The sequence below is a fragment of the Panulirus ornatus genome, chromosome 35 (assembly GCF_036320965.1).
Source record: "Panulirus ornatus isolate Po-2019 chromosome 35, ASM3632096v1, whole genome shotgun sequence".
Classification (NCBI taxonomy): Eukaryota; Metazoa; Arthropoda; class Malacostraca; order Decapoda; family Palinuridae; genus Panulirus; species Panulirus ornatus.
This window is the reverse complement of record NC_092258.1, coordinates 18949691-18973992: the sequence shown is the minus strand read 5'-3', so window position 1 is coordinate 18973992 and position 24302 is coordinate 18949691. Positions and strand designations below refer to the sequence as shown.

Sequence of the window (24302 nt, the reverse complement as noted above, 5' to 3'; positions counted from 1 at the left end):
CCACTTCCGCTTCCATGGTTCCATCCGCTGGCAGATCCACTCCCAGATATCTAAAACACTTTACTTCCTTCAGTTTTTCTCCATTCAAACTCACCTCCCAATTGACTTGACCCTCAACCCTACTGTACCTAATAACCTTGCTCTTATTCACATTTACTCTTAACTTTCTTCTTTCACACACTTTACCAAACTCAGTCACCAGCTTCTGCAGTTTCTCACATGAATCAGCCACCAGCGCTGTATCATCAGCGAACAACAACTGACTCACTTCCCAAGCTCTCTCATCCCCAACAGACTTCATACTTGCCCCTCTTTCCAAAACTCTTGCATTCACCTCCCTAACAACCCCATCCATAAACAAATTAAACAACCATGGAGACATCACACACCCCTGCCGCAAACCTACATTCACTGAAAACCAATCACTTTCCTCTCTTTCTACACGTACACATGCCTTACATCCTCGATAAAAACTTTTCACTGCTTCTAACAACTTTCCTCCCACACCATATATTCTTAATGCCTTCCACAGAGCATCTCTATCAACTCTATCATATGCCTTCTCCAGATCCATAAATGCTACATACAAATCCATTTGTTTTTCTAAGTATTTCTCACATACATTCTTCAAAGCAAACATATAATATATATATATATATATATATATATATATATATATATATATATATATATATATATATATATATATATTTTTTTTTTCATACTATTCGCCATTTCCCACGATAGCGAGGTAGCGTTAAGAACAGAGGACTGGGCCTTTTAGGGAATACCCTCACCTGGCCCCCTTCTCTGTTCCTTCTTTTGGAAAATTAAAAAAAAATGAGATGGGAGGATTTCCAGCCCCCCGCTCCCTTCCGTTTTAGTCGCCATCTACGACACGCAGGGAATACGTGGGAAGTATTCTTTCTCCCCTATCCCCAGGAGTGAAAAAGATTTTGTGTGATCGGGGCCTGAACATGCAGGAGGGTGAAAGGAGGGCAAGGAATAGAGTGAATTGGAGCGATGTGGTATACCGGGGTTGACGTGCTGTCAGTGGATTGAATCAAGGCATGTGAAGCGTCTGGGGTAAACCATGGAAAGCTGTGTAGGTATGTATATTTGCGTGTGTGGATGTATGTATATACATGTGTATGGGGGGGGTTGGGCCATTTCTTTCGTCTGTTTCCTTGCGCTACCTCGCAAACGCGGGAGACAGCGACAAAGTATAAAAAAAAAAAAAAAAAAAAAAATATATATATATATATATATATATATATATATATATATATATATATATGCACACACACACACACACACACACACACACACACGAGCACTGTGGTCCGGGCACTGCAGCAGTTAATGGCTAGGGATCATGTGTCACTGAGGTATTAGCATGCCACTGAGGCCAGCCTATTGAGCGTGAGGCTGTGTGTGAGGGCATCTCTGAGGGATATGCAGATTTTGGCTTTATCTCCATATCCTTCGCATGTACTTTCTACAACTTTCATTAACGTCTTCTCTCATTTCTCTTCCTTTTCCTCGTCTTTTTCTTTGTATACATATTCGTCTTCCTATACCTCGCACTTTCCTGGGTTATCCTCTGCATCTTCTCCCTTTGCTACGACTCCTCCTCCTTCTCCTCCTCCTGTCTTTTTCCTGGAGTCTCCGCCCACCGCCATGTCCAGTTTTGCCAGGTGCTCATCAGCCGTCCCCGTGAGCTCATACAAGTCACCGCGACGACCAAACTTGTCGCCGAGTTTTTAGTTTTTACTGAGCAAGTTGTGGTCCTTCCCGGAGACACTGTAGCACGCCGGCTTCTCTAAATTACTCCACGCTGCTGCACCTCCATCTTTCTTTTACTATATATATAAATATATATATATATAAATGGAAATGGTGAAGAGCTTGTAGATTTATGTGCTGAAAAAGGACTGATGATTGGGAATACCTGGTTTAAAAAGCGAGATATACATAAGTATACTTATGTAAGTAGGAGAGATGGCCAGAGAGCGTTATTGGATTACGTGTTAATTGACAGGCGTGCGAAAGAGAGACTTTTGGATGTTAATGTGCTGAGAGGTGCAACTGGAGGGATGTCTCATCATTATCTTGTGGAGGCTAAGGTGAAGATTTGTATGGGTTTTCAGAAAAGAAGAGTGAATGTTGGGGTGAAGAGGGTGGTGAGAGTAAGTAAGCTTGGGAAGGAGACCTGTGTGAGGAAGTACCAGGAGAGACTGAGTACAGAATGGAAAAAGGTGAGAACAATGGAAGTAAGGGGAGTGGGGGAGGAATGGGATGTATTTAGGGAATCAGTGATGGATTGCGCAAAAGATGCTTGTGGCATGAGAAGAGTGGGAGGTGGGTTGATTAGAAAGGGTAGTGAGTGGTGGGATGAAGAAGTAAGAGTATTAGTGAAAGAGAAGAGAGAGGCATTTGGATGATTTTTGCAGGGAAAAAATGCAATTTAGTGGGAGATGTATAAAAGAAAGAGACAGGAGGTCAAGAGAAAGGTGCTAGGGGTGAAAAAAAGGGCAAATGAGAGTTGGGGTGAGAGAGTATCATTAAATTTTAGGGAGAATAAAAAGATGTTCTGGAAGGAGGTAAATAAAGTGCGTAAGACAAGGGAGCAAATGGGAACTTCAGTGAAGGGCGCAAATGGGGAGGTGATAACAAGTAGTGGTGATGTGAGAAGGAGATGGAGTGAGTATTTTGAAGGTTTGTTGAATGTGTTTGATGATAGAGTGGCAGATATAGGGTGTTTTGGTCGAGGTGGTGTGCAAAGTGAGAGGGTTAGGGAAAATGATTTGGTAAACAGAGAAGAGGTAGTGAAAGCTTTGCGGAAGATGAAAGCCGGCAAGGCAGCAGGTTTGGATGGTATTGCAGTGGAATTTATTAAAAAAGGGGATGACTGTATTGTTGAGTGCTTGGTAAGGTTATTTAATGTATGTATGACTCATGGTGAGGTGCCTGAGGATTGGCGGAATGCGTGCATAGTGCCATTGTACAAAGGCAAAGGGGATAAGAGTGAGTGCTCAAATTACAGAGGTATAAGTTTGTTGAGTATTCCTGGTAAATTATATGGGAGGGTGTTGATTGAGAGGGTGAAGGCATGTACAGAGCATCAGATTGGGGAAGAGCAGTGTGGTTTCAGAAGTGGTAGAGGATGTGTGGATCAGGTGTTTGCTTTGAAGAATGTATGTGAGAAATACTTAGAAAAGCAAATGGATTTGTATGTAGCATTTATGGATCTGGAGAAGGCACAAGTCTCCTTCCCAAGCTCACTTACTCTCACCACCCTCTTCACCCCAACATTCATTCTTCTTTTCTGAAAACCCATACAAATCTTCACCTTAGCCTCCACAAGATAATGATGAGACATCCCTCCAGTTGCACCTCTCAGCACCTTAACATCCAAAAGTCTCTCTTTCGTGCGCCTGTCAATTAACACGTAGTCCAATAACGCTCTCTGGCCATCTCTCCTCTTACATACGTATACTTATGTATATCTCGCTTTTTAAACCAGGTATTCCCAATCACCAGTCCTTTTTCAGCACATAAATCTACAAGCTCTTCACCATTTCCATTTACAACACTGAACACCCCATGTATACCAATTATTCCCTCAACTGCCACATTACTCACCTTTGCATTCAAATCACCCATCACTATAACCCAGTCTTGTGCATCAAAACCACTAACACACTCATTCAGCTGCTCCCAAAACACTTGCCTCTCATGATCTTTCTTCTCATGCCCAGGTGCATATGCACCAATAATCACCCACCTCTCTCCATCAACTTTCAGTTTTACCCATATTAATCGAGAATTTACTTTCTTACATTCTATCACATACTCCCACAACTCCTGTTTCAGGAGTATTGCTACTCCTTCCCTTGCTCTTGTCCTCTCACTAACCCCTGACTTTACTCCCCAGACATTCCCAAACCACTCTTCCCCTTTACCCTTGAGCTTCGTTTCACTCAGAGCCAAAACATCCAGGTTCCTTTCCTCAAACATACTACCTATCTCTCCTTTTTTCACATCTTGGTTACATCCACACACATTTAGACACCCCAGTCTGAGCCTTCGAGGAGGATGACCACTCCCCGCATGACTCCTTCTTCTGTTTCCCATTTTAGAAAGTTAAAAAAATACAAGGAGGGGAGGATTTCTGGCCCCCCCGCTCCCGTCCCCTCTAGTCGCCTTCTACGACACGCGAGGAATGCGTGGGAAGTATTCTTTCACCCCTATCCCCAGGGATGATATATATATATATATACATACACATACATACGCACATATAGACACACACACACATATACATATATATACATATGAAAAATGTAAGAAATAATTTAGAAACTGAAACCTCTGGCTTGAAATGAAATGAAAAAATGAATGTCACAAAATGGTTCAACCTCTGGCTATGGAAAATATACTTATGTATATTTCTCTTTTTAAACCAGGTATTCCCAGTCGCCAGTCCTTTTTCAGCACACAAATCTACAAGCTCTTCACCATTTCCATTTGCAACACTGAACACCCCATGTACACCCAGTATTCCCTCAACTGCCATATTACTCCCCTTTGCATTCAAATCACCCATAACTAACCCAGTCTCGTGCATCAAAACTACTAACACACTCACTCAGCTGCTCCTAAAACACTTGCTTCTCATGATCTTTCTTCTCATGCCCAGGTTCATATGCACCAATAATCACCCCTCTCTCTCCATCCTCTTTCAGTTTTACCCATATCAATCTAGAGTTTACTTTCTTACACTCTATCACATAATCCCACCACTCCTGTTTCAGGAGTAGTGCTACTCATTCCCTTGCTCTTGTCATCTCAATTACCTCTGACTTTACTCCCAAGACATTCCCAAACCACTTTTCCCCTTTACCTTTGATCTTCATTTCACTCAGAGCCAAAACATCCGGGTTCCTTTCCTCAAACATACTACCTATCTCTCCTTTTTTCTCATCTTGGTTACATCCACACACATTTAAACACCCCAATCTGTGCCTTCGAGAAGGATGAGCACTCCTCACGTGACTCCCTCTGTTTCCCCTTTCAGAAAATTGAAATACAATGAGGAGAGGGTTTTCTAGTTCCCCACTCCCGTCCCCCTTAGTCGCCATCTACGACAGGTGAGGAATGCGTGGGAAGTATTCTTTCTCCCCATCCCCAGGGGAAATAGAAGAAGGAGACATGTGGGGAGTGCTCATCCTCCTTGAAGACTCAGATTGGGGTGTCTGAATGTGTGTGGATGTAACCAAGATGAGAAAAAAGGAGAGATAGCATGTTTGAGGAAGGGAACCTGGATGTTTTGGCTCAAGCTCAAGGGTAATGTGGAATAGTGGTTTGGAAATGTTTTGGGAGTAGAGTCAGGCGTTGGTGAGAGGACAAGAGCAAAGGAAGGAGTGGCACTACTCCTGAAACAGAAGTTGTGGGAGTGTGTGATAGAGTGTAAGAGAGTAAAGTCTAATCTGATATAGTTAAAATTGAAAGTGGATGGAGAGAGATGGGTGAGTATTGTGGCCTATGCACCTGGGCATGAGAAGAAAGATCATGAGAGGAAAGTGTTTTGGGAGCAGCTGAGTGAGTGTGTTAATAGTTTTGATGCTTGACACCGGGTTATAGTGATGGGTGATCTGAATGCAAAGGTGAGCAATATGGCAGTTGAGGGAATGATTGGTGTACATGGAGTGTTAAGTGTTGTAAATGAAAATGAAGAGCTTGTAGATTTGTGCTAAAAAAGGACTGGTGATTTGGAATACTTGGTTTAAAAAGAGAGATATACATAAGTATATGTATGTAACTAGGAGAGATGGCCAGAGAGCGTTATTGGATTACGTGTTAATTCATAGGTGTGTGAAAGAGAGACTTAAGGATGTTAATGTACTGAGAGATGCAAGTGGAGGGAGGTCTGGTCATTATCTTGTGGAGGTGAAGGTGAAGATTTGTAGAGGTTTTCAGAAAAGAAGAGAAAATGTTGGGGTGAAGAGAGTGGTGAGAGTAAGTGAGCTTGGGAAGGAGTCTTGTGTGAGGAAGTACAAGGAGAGACCGAGTGCATAATGGAAAAAGGTGAGAGCATAGTATGTAAGGGGACTTGGGGAGGAATGGGATGTATTTAGCGAAGCAGTGATGGCTTGCACAAAAGATGCTTGTTGCATAAGTGTGGGAGGTGGGCACATTAGAAAGGGTAGTGAGTGGTGGGATGAAGAAGTAGGATTATTAGTGAAAGAGAAGAAAGAGGCATTTGGACTATTTTTGCAGGGAAATAGTGGAAATGACTGTGAGATGTATAAAAGAAAGAGGCAGGAGGTCAAGAGAAAGGTGCAAGAGGTGAAAAAGGGCAAATGAGAGTTGGGGTAAGAGACTATCATTACATTTTAGGGAGAATAAAAAGATGTTTTGGAAGGAGGTAAATAAAGTGCATAAGACAAGGGAACAAATGGGAACATCAGTGAAGGGGGCTAATGGGGAGGTAATAACAAGTAGTGGTGATGTGAGAAGGAGATGGAGTGAGTATTTTGAAGGTTTGTTGAATGTGTTAGATGATAGAGAGGCAGATATAGTGTGTTTTGGTCGTGGTGGTGTTCGAAGTGAGAGGGTTATGGGGAAATGATCTGGTAGTGATTGGTTTGCAGTGAATGTTGGTTTGTGGCAGGGGTGTGTGATATCTCCATGGTTGTTTAATTTGTGGAAGATGAAAGCCTGCAAGTTGGTGGGTTTGGATGGTATTGCAGTGGAATTTATTGATAAAGAGGGTGACTGTGTTGTTGAGTGGTTGGTGAGGATATTCAATGTATGAATGGCTCATATTGAAGTGCTTGAGTATTGGCGGAATGCATGCATAGTGCCATTGTACAAAGGGAAAGGGGATAAAGATGAGTGTTCAAATTACAGAGGTATAAGTTTGTTGAGTGTTCCTAGGAAATTATATGAGAGGGTATTGATTGAGAGGGTGAAGGCATGTATAGAACATTAAATTGGGGGAGAGCATTGTGGTTTCAGAAGTGGTAGAGAATGTGTGGATCAGGTGTTTGCTTTTAAGAATGTATTTGAGAAATACTTGGAAAAAGAAATGGATTTGTATGTAGCATTTATGAATCTGGAGAAGGCATATGATGGAGTTGATAGAGATGCATTTTGGAAGGTGTTAAGAGTATATGGTGTGGGAGGCAAGTTGCTGGAAGAAGTGAAACATTTTTATCGGGATGTAAGACGTATGTACGAGTAGGAAGAGAGGAAAGTGATTGGTTTGTCATTAATGTTGGTTTGTGGCAGGGGTGCTTGATGTCTCCATGGTTGTTCGTTTATGGATGGGGTTGTTCGGAAGGTGAATGTAAGAGTTTTGGAAAGAGGGGCAAGTATGCAGTCTGTTGTGGATGAGAGAGCTTGGGAAGTGAGTCAGTTGTTGTTCGCTGATGATGCAGCGCTGGTGGCTGATTCAGGTGAGATACTGCAGAAGCTGGGAACTGAGTTTGTTAAGTTTGTGAAAGAAGGAAGCTGAGAGTAAATGTGAATAAGAGCAAGGATATTAGGTACAGTAGGGTTGAGGGACAAGTCAAATTGGGAGGTAAGTTTAAATGGAGAAAAACTGGAGGAAGTGAAGTGTTTTAGATATCTGGCAGTGGATTTGGCAGCGGATGGAACCATGGAAGTGGAAGTGAGTCACATGGTGGGGGAGGGGGTAAAAGTTCTGGGAGCGTTAAAAAATGTGTGGAAGGCGAACACTATCTCGGAAAGTAAAAATGGGTATGTTTGAAGGAGTAGTGGTTCCAGCAATGTTATATGGTTGCAAGGCGTGGGCTATAGATAGGGTTGTGCAGAGGAGGATGGATGTGCTGGAAAAGAGATGTTTGAGGACCATATGTGGTGTGAGGTGGTTTGATCGAATAAGTAATGAAAGGGTAAAGGAGCTGTGTGGTAATAAGAAGAGTGTGGTTGAGAGAGCAGAAGAGGATGTATTGAAATGGTTTGGTCACATGGAGAGAACGAGTGAGGAAAGATTGATAAAGAGGATCTGCGTGTCAGAGGTGGAGGGAATGAGAAGTGGGAGACCAAATTGGAGGTGGAAGGATGATGTAAAGATTTTGAGTGATCGGGACCTGAACATGCAAGAGGGTGAAAGTCGTGCAAGGAATAGAGTGAATTGGAACGATGTGGTATATTGGGGTCATCGTGCTGTCAATGGATTGAACCAGGGCATGTGAAGCTTTGGAGTAAACCATGGAAAGTTTTGCAGGGACTGGATGTGGAAAGGGAGCTGTGGCTTCAGTGTATTATACATGACAGCTAGAGACTGAGTGTGAATGAATGTGTCCTTTGTTGTGCCCTTGTTGAAACTACTATTTCTTCAAACATACTCATTTTTGCTCCGAGATAATGTTCTCTTTCCACACATTCATCACCCCTGGAACCTTTGCCCCCTACCCCAACTTATGACTCACTTCTGCTTCCATGGTTCCATTCACTGCCTAGTCCACTCCCAGATATTTAAAGCAATTCACTTCTTCCAATTTTTGTCTTCAAACAAACATCCCAAATACTTGTCCCTTAAACCTAGTGAATGTAATAACCTTCCTTTTATTCACATTGACTCTCAACATTCTCCTTTCATACACTTTTCGAAACTCAGTCACCAGTTTCTGCAGTTTCTCACCTGAATCAGCCACCAGTGCTGTATCATTGGCAAACAGCATATGACTTGCTATCGAGGACCTCTCATCCCCAACAAACTGCATCCTCACCCCTCTCTCTAAAACTCTTGCATTTCTACCTTCCTAACCACCCCATCCATAAACAGATTAAACAACTATTATATCACACACCCCTACCACAGACTAACCTTAACTACGAACTATTCACTCTCCTCTCTTCCTACTCATACACATGCCTTACACAATCGATGAATACTTTTCAGTGTTAGCAGCTTCCCTTCCGCACCATATTTTCTTAAGACCTTCCACAAACATCTTTATCAACCCAATCATATGGTTCCTCCAAATCCATAAATGCCACTTACAAATCTATCAGTTTTCCAAATTTTCTAACATTCTTCTAAGGAAGCACTTGATCGACACAATCTCTCCCACTTATGAAACCACACTGCTCCTCCCAGTCTGATGCTCTGTATATGCCTTCACCTTCTCATTCACCCTCCTGTGCAATTTTCCAGGCATACTCCTCAAACTTATGCCTCTGTAGTTTGACCACTCACCTTTATCCCCTTTGCTTTTGTACAGTGGCACTATACATGCATTCTGCCAGTCCTCAGGCACTTCACCATGTTCCATACTTATATTGAGTAACCAATGAACAACAGTCACCCCTTCCTAATTGATTCAACTGCAATTCCCTCGACTCCTGTTGCTTTGCTGTACTTCATCTTCTGCAAGGCTTTCACCACCACCTCTCTTCATCAAATCACTCTCCCTGACTCTCTTACTTTGCACACCACCCTTCCCAAAATACCCTACATCTGCCACTCTATCATCAAACACATTCTACATTCCTTCAAAGTACTCATGCCATCTCCTCCTCTACGTGTGTGTGTGTGTGTGTGTGTGTGTGTGTGTGTGTGTGTGTGTGGTTCTGCAGGTAAAACCACAAGGAAACAGAAGATGCAAAGTGTCGAGTACTTTCGTGTAATTACATGGCCTTTGTATAACATTTGTTTCATCTGCTTGACTCTTTATATTTTATAGGTTTTTCTTATAGGTTTTCCAGGAATGTAAACCTGTCACAAATTAAGGCCATAGGGATGAACAAGATTAGTCAAAATGACATTGAATAAATGCTCAGCACAGCAGTTTCCTAGTGCTAACAGTGAGACATTCATTTTGTACTTAGTTATTTCAATTTGGGATGAATCTTGCATCAGTACTATTTTCTGTTGCTTATTCAGGTATAAAGTTGGCAGCTATAAGACCTAGATATTTTACAAGCTATGCTGAGTTTATAGTATGACCATTGATATCTGTTCCTTTCTATGATCCCATTTCATCTGGGAACTCCCATCAAGAGAGAAGCCGTAACAAAAGAATCTCCACTTGTCCCTGTCCATTCATGTCACTGCCATATGCACCATTCCATGTATTATTCTTGATTTCTTTGCCATCAGTACTCTTCTGCTCTATTTCTCCATGTCACAGGTGGTCTTTCTCTCACATCAACTCCTTTAAGTGTACTATTGTACACTCTTTTTTAAACTCTCCATTTTGCATTCATTCCACAAGCACAAACCACCTCAAAGTATTCCATCTTGTATTCCATCTTTGTATTCCATCTAGTCATACCACTTGTTCCTCTCAAATGGCTTATTTCTAGTTTTGATTCTTGACCTCTGCTACTCGTCAAAAGTCCATGTTTCAGCTGTACAGGTCAGGGTCTGAGGGACTATGCCATGCCCTAATCCTTTCTTCACTTCACATCACTAAAGTTATCCAAGATAGCTCCCAAATACCTGAATTCTGTCACCTCTTCCAGCCTTTCTCACCCATATCTGTAACACAGCTCAGTACTCTTTTGTGCCTCACTATATAGGGTTTTTGCTATTCTATACCTTCACTCTCTTCCTTTACTTTTTCTTACTTTTACGTAAATTTCAATTGCTTACACTTGTGCATATCATACGAAAAATCTGTGACCTTCGGTTCAGTATCATCTGCCAACAGATTTGTCACCAGCCACCATATCTAACCACCACACTCTATCTCTGCACCCTTCTTCCTTAGTTTTGTTTTCATCTCTATCACTCCATCCATATATATGTAGAAAAGCTATCGTGTCATCACACAGCCCATCCTCATGCCCACATGTAGACCAGAATTTTCACTCAGCCCTCCATTCACTCTTCAGTATGCACTTTCTCCTCTTTAGAAGGCTTTCACACCATCCAACAGACAATTGTTATTTACATTTTTTTTTTTTCTTTTTTTTTTATACCTCGTCGCTGTCTCCCGCATTTGCGAGGTAGCGCAAGGAAACAGACGAAAGAAATGGCCCAACCCCCCCCACACACATGTACATACTCACGTCCACACACGCAAATATACATACCTACACAGCTTTCCATGGTTTACCCCGGACGCCCCACATGCCTTGATTCAATCCACTGACAGCACGTCAACCCCTGTATACCACATCGCTCCAATTCACTCTATTCCTTGCCCTCCTTTCACCCTCCTGCATGTTCAGGCCCCGATCACACAAAATCCTTTTCACTCCATCTTTCCACCTCCAATTTGGTCTCCCTCTTCTCCTCGTTCCCTCCACCTCCGACACATATATCCTCTTGGTCAATCTTTCCTCACTCATTCTCTCCATGTGCCCAAACCATTTCAAAACACCCTCTTCTGCTCTCTCAACCACGCTCTTTTTTTTTCCACACATCTCTCTTACCCTTACGTTACTCACTCGATCAAACCACCTCACACCACACATTGTCCTCAAACATCTCATTTCCAGCACATCCATCCTCCTGCACACAACTCTATCCATAGCCCACGCCTCGCAACCATACAACATTGTTGGAACCACTATTCCTTCAAACATACCCATTTTTGCTTTCCGGGATAATGTTCTCGACTTCCACACATTTTTCAAGGCTCCCAAAATTTTCGCCCCCTCCCCCACCCTATGATCCACTTCCGCTTCCATGGTTCCATCCGCTGACAGATCCACTCCCAGATATCTAAAACACTTCACTTCCTCCAGTTTTTCTCCATTCAAACTCACCTCCCAATTGACTTGACCCTCAACCCTACTGTACCTAATAACCTTGCTCTTATTCACATTTACTCTTAACTTTCTTCTTCCACACACTTTACCAAACTCCGTCACCAGCTTCTGCAGTTTCTCACATGAATCCACCACCAGCGCTGTATCATCAGCGAACAACAACTGACTCACTTCCCAAGCTCTCTCATCCCCAACAGACTTCATACTTGCCCCTCTTTCCAAGACTCTTGCATTTACCTCCCTAACAACCCCATCCATAAACAAATTAAACAACCATGGAGACATCACACACCCCTGCCGCAAACCTACATTCACTGAGAACCAATCACTTTCCTCTCTTCCTACATGTACACATGCCTTACATCCTCGATAAAAACTTTTCACTGCTTCTAACAACTTGCCTCCCACACCATATATTCTTAATACCTTCCACAGAGCATCTCTATCAACTCTATCATACATAGCATGTTTTATTATTTTGGATGTTGTTTACCACTTATGTCACAGCAACCCAGATTGTTTTTTCAATTGAGATGTTTTCAGGGTTCCCCTTATTTGTTTAACAAGTAGAATATTGATTTTGGTGATACTTTAATTCTGAAGGAAGAATCTGTTCGGAAGAGAAAGTAGCATATTCAGTGTAGAAGAATTTGACTATATTGTTCGAGAATCTCGGATACAATATGAATATGTAGTTGTTTATTTGTCAGAAAGGTCATATGTTCATATGTTTAAGGTTTTCATAATTTATTTTACTTTTAGTTGCCTTGAATTCATGATGTTTTGTAGTATAATTGTTCTTTGTATTTTCTCAGATGTGTAAGCTAAAAATTGTCTAATTAAAAAAATCATATTTTCTTTTAGTGTTCTTAGAAGCTGGAGATCACAGAATGATTTTATTTTATTGTTTTTGAGATATTGATGAGCTGGAAGACTTAGTATAGTATGTGCTTATTATATATTCTCCATAGATTCATAGGTTGCATTTTTTTTATTGTATATTGTCCACATTTGTGAACTGTTATTGTGTAATCTTTGTTCATATTTTGTTCACAGATCCGTAAGTTGCCTGCTTTACTCCCTTCACTCAATCTGGGAAGGATAAGATGCTCCCAGATGAAAAAGCAGTGTGATGAGTTGTACATTGCTAAGACACCCTCATTTATTCTCTTCAAACCTGGTGGAGGATATGAATTACACCATGTAAGTTGATCGTAGGTCACTGAAGCATACCATACTAGAAAAATTTTATGAAATAGGTAATCAGAAGGGTACTAGGTATATTATAGTCAGGATGTGGCAGTATATTTGTTTTACAAAACAAGTGCAGGTGCTGTGTGGTCATGAGGTGATACTTAAATGTTTTTATGCTGTAACTGTTACTTTTCATTAAGGCATTGTCATCATGAAAATGAGATGATGAATGTAGATTTTACTTTGCATCGAATGTAAGGATAAGATAGTCGTGATATGTACAAAGAAGATGGAGAGATGGAGATTGTATTGCAGTGTGAAGGTGGTAATGGAATAGGAAAATAATAACACTGTTGTGAGTTTTAAAGAATACATGGAAAAGACAGATATTAGAAGGCCCATTGGCCTATGTCATAAGTTTATGGAGTACTTATACCAATTTCTGTCTTTATTCCAAGTGGATGAGGTAAGGATAGAATAGTAAGAAGGCTGTCTCCATACCCTTCACTCCCTCCAGCAACAACAACTGGGTGGGAAAAGAATTGATGAAAAGCAGTGCATTTGTAAAATGAACCTCCATGAAAGTCCAGCTTTAGAATCTTACTGTATAGTTCCACCCACTATGACAGTACAGAATATATTTAGGGCCGGGAATGAGATTCGGAATTTTATGTACGTTTGAGGAAACAATGCATTTATGAAATGAGCTTCAGTCCAACTATTGAATCTTACAACGCGACCCCACCCATTGTTGAACTACAATATATTCTTCGGGTCTGGAATGAGAAAATGGAGTTGATGTTAATTGTATGTATATTTTTCCCTTGTATTCATTTAGTAGGTACCTGAGCTGATGAAAAATATGTTGAACGTTTTTTTTAATAATTCACTCCAACGTTAAACTTGCACTTTTTCCCATGGTATTATTACATCTTTTTGTTTTTAAGTTTTACTCCTTTTGTCATAGTAACTATATTATATCTCCTTCTGCAGTCTGTCTCATTCCTAACCCTCATGAAAATGATGAGAAAGCTCTTTCACTCGTCATGGGTTTGCATTTAGCCAATTAGCAACAACTATCAGGTTCATGTCACCAACTCTCTTAATCCCTTTCATTCATAACTCATTATTTCTCGAGACTGTCATGCACACTGTGTACCATTTTCTGCTGCTGTCGGCCAGCTGTTATGGATTGTATCTTTTTCTGTGTTTCATAATTTTGATAATTCTCTGTGAGATTCAGTGTGTATGCACACATTGTTATTTACATATATAGTTTATGATGTGCTCCAACGTTATTACCTTCTTACCAGCTTGTGCTGTTTATTACCCATATGGTAAAGACTCAGAAATATTGGAAATAATTTGGGTCGTGTTGTTGGTTCAAAGTTTCAATATTCAAAACTTTAGTCATGAGAGAAAGGGTACCTCAACCACATTATGGTGAGGTGATGTACTTCAGTATCACCAGTTGTAACTGGCTACACTCTTATAAGGATCAATTGATGTATTTCCATGTAGATTAATTTCAGATGTTGATAACCTTCATACACTGTTGTGCATTTTGGAAATTTGAGAGCATTGTTGATCATATCTTGCAGCAGTTGTTATCAAGGCTTTGTTCCACCCTACACTGTGGTGTCTCTACCTCCTCTTCCTCTTATGCAACTGCTTGCATTTGTTTGTTCCTCTTTATTATTTATAACCAGAATAGTTGTCATGAGATTGTTGGATGTGGTCCTTTTAAGTTTTTAGATGGACTTTTATAGTTGTATTGTAGTTTTTAGAGATCAGCAGTTTAAGGACACTTGTATCTCCCTCACCTTTGCTTTCCCTCACTGCACTCTCTATCCTGTGTATTCTTTCCCTATCTGTTTTTGATTGTCAGCCCTGTTTGGGTTGCCTTTTGAGCATATTACTTTCATAGAGATATAGTTACATTAGAGGTAGGGACTAGAACAGTATCTCTATAGTGTATAGCAGCACTGCTGATTCCAACCTTGGGTCAGGAACACCAGGGATGGGCATTAACCAATCAAGTCCTCATACTTTTGGGTTCTGACCCATTCACCTCATTTGACATTTTGTAAGGAAGCAGTTCCCAGAGGTTGGACATGGGGGTTAGAGGAGTGCCTGTTTTATGGAAGTTTTGCTTTCCCATAGAGCCAAGAGTCTTGGGTACTGTATGCAGAAGAAAGTCTACCAGCCTAGTAACACTGGTTAAATCCATTGGCCTATGATGACTGTCAGTCCCATGATATAATGAAAGACAGGAATTTAAAAATGGAAGTAATTCTTGGCAGGACAGAACATATTTCCTTTGCTTTTGTCCATGGCACTCCCATGGTTGTAGTGTATGTACAGACAGCAGAAAAGTATTGTTACCCTTGCGATGTCTTGAATTTTGAAATGCTGGAAGGGTCAAGGAACTTAACCGATTAGAATTATCAGATACTTGTACATTCCTCTTCTCAGTGATCTTTTATATGGAAAATTCTCTTGTGTTTGTTGGTGACATATACCCAAATATTTAAGCTTTTCTTTCCTCTATACTTGACAATCATTTCCCATGTTGACAAGGTGGAGTCAGGAAGAGACAGAAAATGTCCCATTCATTCACATCCATTCTCTGTCATGTGTAATTCACCAAGACCACAACCACCCATCCACAACCAGAGCCCCCACAGACCTTTTGTAGTTTCTCCTGGCTGCTTCATATACCCTGGGCCAATCCATAGGCAGTACATCACCCCTTGTATACCAAATCACTCCAGTTCACTCCGTCCCATGCATGCCATTCACCTCAGTGCTTAAAATCTTTTTTTTTACTCTTATACTCCATCCTTTCATCTCCAGTTTTGTCTCCCCATTTTCCTTGTCCCCTTCCCTTCAGACACAAATATCCTCTTTGTCATACTCTCCTCACTCATTCCATGTGTATACTTCATTTCAGCTATCTCAACCACTCTTCTTAATGCCACACCTCTCTTTTGTTCTAGCATTACTTAATCAACCTTCTGTACATCACATTTTGTCCTGAAAAGTTTCATTTGCAGCTCATCCAAATTTCTTGGTAGATTCTTATCTATAGTCCATGACTCGTATCCATACAACTTAACTGGGACTACTATACCATCAAACATAACCATTTTCACCCAACCAGATAGTGACTTATCTTATCACTCATTCCTTGGTGCTCTCAGAACTTTCACCTCCTCATCCACCCTATGACTCTCCTCTGCTTTCACTTTTCATTTGCTGCCATGTCCAATCCCAGGCATCTGAAACACATTACTTCCATCAATTTTTTGTCCCAACTCACACCCTAACCTGTCTCTGTGCACTGTTAAAATCAATCACCTTGCTTTTATTCACATGTGCTCTCAATTTTTCCTTTCACACTGAAACTTAGACACTAGCTTTTACAGTTTCTCACTTGACTCTGCTGCAGTCTTAAGTTTAATGCCCCAACGACCCAATTTTTACCCATCTCTTTGTCGAAAGCTTCTCACAACTCTTGCCTCTCTGACCATTCTGTAATTCCACATCTTGGCTCAATAAACATACTTGGTATTACTGTAACATCCACTCTTTCTTGGAACCCTCACATTACAGGAATAGCTAAATCTGCTTTTAAGAAACTGGGTGTTTTGTTTGGATGTGGAAACTTCTCTTCTGAACAGTTGCTCTGTTTATACAAGGGATTGATTCGTCCTTGTATGGACTACTGCTTTCACATTTGGCATTGTTCTATCTCTGTATCCATACTTGACAGAGTCATCGAAAGTGGTCTGACTTATAAATTGCCCCAGGCTAACTTCCAAACATGACCTCCATACCCTATGCCACAGTGTTGGTTTACTTTCCCTCTTTTATAGGTATTACTTTGGCTTTTGCTTCTAAGAACTGGCTGCATGTGTTCCCCCTTCTAGCTAAACCACACAATACTTGGCAAGCTGCTGCATCGCATTATTATTTTGTGGCCATCGGTAAGTCAAAGGTGGGCTGTTTTGATACCTGCTTCTTTCCCTACACATCGAAGCTTTGGAACTCTTTACCTTCTCATGTCATTTCCAGTACCTATGACCTAGCTTATTTCAAAAGACAGGTCTTTCATGTCCTCAAATATTCATAAACACTTTCCTTAGTCTTTTCTTTTTCCGCTGCATGATTCTCTTTTTATTCTAATTAAAGTGCAGCCTTGATGTGGACTTTTGTCCATGACTGGAGCCTTCAACATAACTGACTCCCCCCTCCACACATACACACACACACACACACACACACACACACACACACACACACACACACACATAACACACACACATAACACACACACATAACGCACACACACACGCACACACACACGCACACACACAAACACACACACGCACACACACACACACGCACACGCACACACGCACACGCACACACACACGCACACACACACACACACACACACACACACACACACACACTCACTCACTCACTCACTCACTCACTCACTCGCACACACACACACACACACACACATGCACACACTACATACCTGCCCCTTTCTTTAAGACCCTTGCATTCACTTCCCTCACCTCCCCATTTATGAACATAGCACTTCCATTGTGACATCACACTCCTTTCCTGCAGACCCACCTTCGCCTGGAACCACTTACCCTCCTCTCAGTCTTCTTATAAATATGTTTTACTCTTATGATAAGAAGTCCTTACTGCTTCTAATAGCTTTCCTCCCACACCATATATTCATTAGGTCTTCTTCAAAGCACCTCTGTCAGCACTATCAAATGCTTTTTTAGCCCTACATGCACCACATACATATCCTTCCATTTCTCATAGTACTTCAAACACGTTCTTCTAAGCAGTTACCTGAAGCAGTTACCTGATTCACATATCCTTTACCACTCCTGAAATACCTTCTAACACTTCTGAAACCTTTTTTGTTCCTCCCCAGCCTGTTGATCTTGATCTGTGCATACCATTGCCCTCTCAATCTCTCTTCTTCCATACAACTTTTCAGGTACACACTACGAACTTGTACCTCTGTAATTTGAACGCTGACTTTTTTCCTGCTTGCCTGTTTACAGTGGCACTGCATGTGCATTCTTTCAATCCTCAGGCACCTCACTATGACCCCTACATATTGAAAGGTTTAATTAACCAGTCAAAAACACCATCACCCCCTTTCTTCAGAAATTCATTGGCATTACCATCCACTCCAACTGCCTTGCCACTCTCATCTTATACAAGGCTTTTACCTCCTCTTCTCTCTTCTCACTTTGCATACCTCCCAAACCCAAACACCCTGCATCTGCCACCCTTTTTAGCAAGCACATTCAGTTGTACTTTGGACTACTCAATCCACCTCCTCATCACCTCATCACTGCATATAGCCACTTTCCCATATGGCTCCTTCATTGTTTTCATTTGTCCTCTTGTTTTTTATCTTTTGTCTGTATCTTTGTTGCCTGTTCCCTTTGGGAACTCCCTCAAGGGATGGTCTCAGCAAAGGAGTCTTCATAACTGCTGAACTCCAGTGCTGCTGCTTAGCCTTTTAGTGCCTCTCCCTTAACAGGCCAGTGGCAGAGGGCAATTCTAGTGCATTGTTTTCTGAGGCCCCTACCTAATGTTGCTACTCATTACAACTACCTAATGTGTCCTCCTAATGTTCCACCCTACTACTACTGCCTAATGCTCCCACCTACAACTTCTACCTAACATTCTTACCTACTACTTGTGTCTATTGCTCCTACCATTTTGCCGTAAGGCAGGGCTAGCAAAGTGCTCACCGTGGCAAAAATCTTGAGCTGCAAAGAATGTTGTGTGAGTTGGGTTTTGTAAAGTGGTATGTATGACAGAGAGAGATTGTGTGTTTATGGACAGAATGCCAGCAGTCCTTGTGCAGGTGAGCACTTGCACTGTTAACCCCTTTCAAAATGCCTTATTTCCCCTGAAGTTCACAAATATTCACTCACTCCAATTCTCATATTCCTTCTTTTTCAGGCTCTTGCATCTTCCTTTTGACCTTCTGCTGCTTTCTTTTATCTGGTGAAAACTTAGTGAAGTTTTCAGGAGCCTTCACCCCTACTGTTTGGGATGGCCCAGGCTACTGGATTGGGTTGTTGGTTAGCCAAGCTGTTGGAAACCACAGACCTCAGGCCCACATAACCCCTACAGCCTATCTGGTCAGATGTACCTTGTAGGTACTTGTCTAGTGTACTTTTAAACTGTGCATCCCATGCTGTTTCTAATGGTAGCTGGCAAGGTGTTGAAGAGCTTTTCGCCCCAGATGTTTAAGGTGTTCCTTACTTTTGTGCGTATCACACCTTTGGATTTCAGAAGTAATATTTACAAAAGTCTTCTATGCCTGTCATACCAGTAGGATGCTGTTACCAAATGGAAGTTGAGAACCTTACCCTCTAGGATTCTCCAGGTATAGATGATGATATATACCTCTCCTCTATAGTCTCAGAGGTTTCAGATGTTCTCAGTGATTTAGTTTTTTTAACATACTTGCACACCATAATGCACATGTCATGTCATTATCTAGTCTCGTCCAATTGGCACCTGATGCAACATGTGTCATTCAGACAAAACACTTGCCTGAAATTGAGTGATTTGACTGACTCCAGAACATTTTTTCTGTCATTCCTCAAAGCCTGCTCTGTCATGGTAATCCATATATTAATTGAGGTTCATGAAAACCCTACATAGCATGCACCATAAGTGCATCAGTTACCTCCTGGCAGCCACACCAGGTGCTGTGCACTAGCCCTTTAGGAATTATTTCTAATCCATTTCACCCACTCCTCCCTCCATTGTGCAGTAATATTTGCATGTCAAACTGTAAAGTATTTATAGTGTATTGGTGTATTTTATATTTCTAATTCAAATTTCAAACCATCATTTGTGAGTGAACTGCTGTTGTTTCCCAATGAATGCCTTTCTATGCATATTATGAATGTGTCATCCATATGTAAAAATGATGCAGATTGTTGTAAAATGTTATATGTGTTGATACATATCAGCATTTAAGTTTCTTGTATCGTGAAACAATACATGTCAACTTTATTATAATACCTTGATGTGTGCACACATATGGCCAATGTCTGATCATTGCTTTAGATGATGACGAACTTGATGAGGCCTTAGCACAGTGTGAATCATACTCTGAATGTGACACTGATGTTCCACTGTCTTGGAGACTGCTTTGCTGTATTTTATATGGTGAGGGACTTCAAACCATAACCTTCTCACCCCAGACACATCCCTACTTCAACTCCCTCAAGCATCTAACATCATACTGAAAGGTAAGATGACACAATACTCCAAGGATTATGACGTACACTTTGCTGTATGATAGCACGCTACATGAGTACGGATTGTATTTTGTTTTGTCTAAAATTCCTTACAACCAGACTGTACTTACGACCAAAATTCTGAAACCACCATAATGTACATAGACAGGTATACTAGCCAAGAGATTAATAAAAGAGAAGAATCATAGTATGTCAAAAACTAAAGATTGAATGATTTGTAAAAAATTCTCAACATTCCATTTCTTTTTCAGTTTATTAGCCTTAATATTATTAATTGTGTGTTGAAAAATTACTAATAATTGGGAATTCCCACGTATTCCTTGCGTGTCGTAGAAGGCGACTAAAAGGGGAGGGAGCGGGTGGCTGGAAATCCTCCCCTCTCGTTTTTTTTTTAATTTTCCAAAAGAAGGAACAGAGAAGGGGGCCAGGTGAGGATTTTCCCTCTAAGGCCCAGTCCTCTGTTCTTAACGCTACCTCACAAATGCGGGAAATGGCGAATTGTATGAAAAAAAAAAATATATATGTATATATTATATATCTTGCTTTGTCGCTGTCTCCCGCGTTTGCGAGGTAGCGCAAGGAAACAGACGAAAGAAATGGCCCAACCCACCCCCATACACAATGTATACACACACACACACGTCCACACACGCAAATATACATACCTATACATCTCATTGTACACATATATATACATACAGAGACACATACATATATACCCATGCACACAATTCACACTGTCTGCCCCCATTCACTCCCATCGCCACCTCGCCACACATGGAATACCATCCCCCTCCCCCCTCATGTGTGCGAGGTAGCACTAGGAAAAGACAACAAAGGCCCCATTCGTTCACACTCAGTCTCTAGCTGCCACGCAATAATGCCCGAAACCACAGCTCCCTTTCCACATCCAGGCCACACACAACTTTCCATGGTTTACCCCAGACGCTTCACATGCCCTGATTCAATCCACTGACAGCATGTCAACCCCGGTATACCACATCGATCCAATTCACTCTATTCTTTTCCCTCCTTTCACCCTCCTTCATGTTCAGGCCCCGAGCACACAAAATCTTTTTCACTCCATCTTTCCACCTCCAATTTGATCTCCCACTTCTCCTCGTTCCCTCCACCTCCGACACATATATCCTCTTGGTCAATCTTTCCTCACTCATTCTCTCCATGTGCCCAAACCATTTCAAAACACCCTCTTCTGCTCTCTCACCCACGCTCTTTTTATTTCCACACATCTCTCTTACCCTTACATTACTTACTCGATCAAACCACCTCACACCACACATTGTCCTCATACATCTCATTTCCAGCACATCCACCCTCCTGTGCACAACTCTATCCATAGCCCATGCCTCACAACCATACAACATTGTTGGAACCACTATTCCTTCAAACATACCCATTTTTGCTTTCCGAGATAATGTTCTCGACTTCCACACATTCTTCAAGGCTCCCAGGATTTTCGCCCCCTCCCCCACCCTATGATTCACTTCCGCTTCCATGGTTCCATCCGCTGCCAGATCCACTCCCAGATATCTAAAACACTTTACTTCCTCCAGTTTTTCTCCATTCAAACTTACCTCCCAATTGACTTGACCCTCAACCCTACTGTACCTAATAACCTTGCTCTTATTCACATTTACTCTTAACTTTCTTCTTTCACACACTTTACCAAACTCAGTCACCAGCTTCTGCATTTTCTCACATGAATCAGCCACCAGCGCTGTATCATCAGCGAACAACAACTGACTCACTTCCCAAGCTCTCTCATCCACAACAGACTTCATACTTGCCCCTCTTTCCAAAACTCTTGCATTCACCTCCCTAACAACCCCATCCATAAACAAATTAAACAACCATGGAGATATCACACACCCCTGCTGCAAACCTACATTCACTGAGAACCAATCACTTTCCTATCTTCCTACACGTACACATGCCTTACATCCTCGATAAAAACTTTTCACTGCTTCTAACAACTTGCCTCCCACACCATATATTCTTAATACCTTCCACAGAGCATCTCTAACCACTCTATCATATGCCTTCTCCACATCCATAAATGCTACCTACAAATCTATTTGCTTTTCTAAGTATTTCTCACATACATTCTTCAAAGCAAACACCTGATCCACAAATCCTCTACCACTTCTGAAACCACACTGCTCTTCCCCAATCTGATGCTCTGTACATGCCTTCACCCTCTCAATCAATATCCTCCCATATAATTTACCAGGAATACTCAACAAACTTATACCTCTGTAATTTGAGCACTCACTCTTATCCCCTTTGCCTTTGTACAATGGCACTATGCACGCATTCTGCCAATCCTCAGGCACCTCACCATGAGTCATACATACATTAAATAACCTTACCAACCAGTCAACAATACAGTCACCCCCTTTTTTAATAAATTCCACTGCAATACCATCCAAACCTGCTGCCTTGCCGGTTTTCATCTTCCGCAAAGCTTTTACTACCTCTTCTCTGTTTACCAAATCATTTTCCCTAACCCTCTCACTTTGCACACCACCTCGACCAAAACACCCTATATCTGCCACTCTGTCATCAAACACATTCAACAAACCTTCAAAATACTCACTCCATCTCCTTCTCACATCACCACTACTTGTTATCACCTCCCCATTTGCGCCCTTCACTGAAGTTCCCATTTGCTCCCTTGTCTTACGCACTTTATTTACCTCCTTCCAGAACATCTTTTTATTCTCCCTAAGATTTAATGATACTCTCTCACCCCAACTCTCATTTGCCCTTTTTTTCACCTCTTGCACCTTTCTCTTGACCTCCTGTCTCTTTCTTTTATACGTCTCCCTCTCAATTGCATTTTTTCCCTGCAAAAATCGTCCAAATGCCTCTCTCTTCTCTTACACTAATAATCTTACTTCTTCATCCCACCACTCACTACCCTTTCTAATCAACCCACCTCCCACTCTTCTCATGCCACAAGCATCTTTTGCGCAATCCATCACTGATTCCCTAAATACATCCCATTCCTCCCCCGCTCCCCTTACTTCCATTGTTCTCACCTTTTTCCATTCTGTACTCAGTCTCTCCTGGTACTTCCTCACACAAGTCTCCTTCCCAAGCTCACTTACTCTCACCACCCTCTTCACCCCCACATTCACTCTTCTTTTCTGAAAACCCATACAAATCTTCACCTTATCCTCCACAAGATAATGATCAGACATCCCTCCAGTTGCACCTCTCAGCACATTAACATCCAAAAGTCTCTCTTTTGCGCGCCTGTCAATTAACACGTAATCCAATAACGCCCTCTGGCCATCTCTCCTTCTTACATACGTATACTTATGTATATCTCGCTTTTTAAACCAGGTATTCCCAATCACCAGTCCTTTTTCAGCACATAAATCTACAAGCTCTTCACCATTTCCATTTACAACACTGAACACCCCATGTATACCAATTATTCCCTCAACTGCCACATTACTAACCTTTGCATTCAAATCACCCATCACTTTAACTCGGTCTCGTGCATCAAAACCACTAACACACTCATTCAGCTGCTCCCAAAACACTTGCCTCTCATGATCTTTCTTCTCATGTCCAGGTGCATATGCACCAATATTCACTCATCTCTCTCCATCAACTTTCAGTTTTACCCATATTAATCGAGAATTTACTTTCTTACATTCTATCACATACTCCCACAACTCCTGTTTCAGGAGTACTGCTACTCCTTCCCTTGCTCTTGTCCTCTCAGTAACCCCTGACTTTACTCCCAAAACATTCCCAAACCACTCTTCCCCTTTACCCTTGAGCTTCATTTCACTAAGAGCCAAAACATCCAGGTTCCTTTCCTCAAACATACTACCTATCTCTCCTTTTTTCACATCTTGGTTACATCCACACACATTTAGATACCCCAGTCTGAGCCTTCGAGGAGGATGAGCACTCCCCGCATGACTCCTTCTTCTGTTTCCCATTTTAGAAAGTTAAAAAATACAAGGAGGGGAGGATTTCTGGCCC

The 24302-nt window shown here is 41.5% G+C and overlaps 1 protein-coding gene across 1 annotated transcript in view; it reads left to right on the top strand.

The window, feature by feature from the left end:
- The window catches only part of LOC139760195 (dnaJ homolog subfamily C member 10-like), a 590762-nt gene that overhangs the window by 318087 nt on the left and 248373 nt on the right, over positions 1-24302 (top strand). The window contains exon 9 of the mRNA XM_071683129.1: positions 12811-12957. Coding sequence (XP_071539230.1) covers positions 12811-12957 — 147 coding nt within the window. The remainder of the gene's footprint in view (positions 1-12810; positions 12958-24302) is intronic.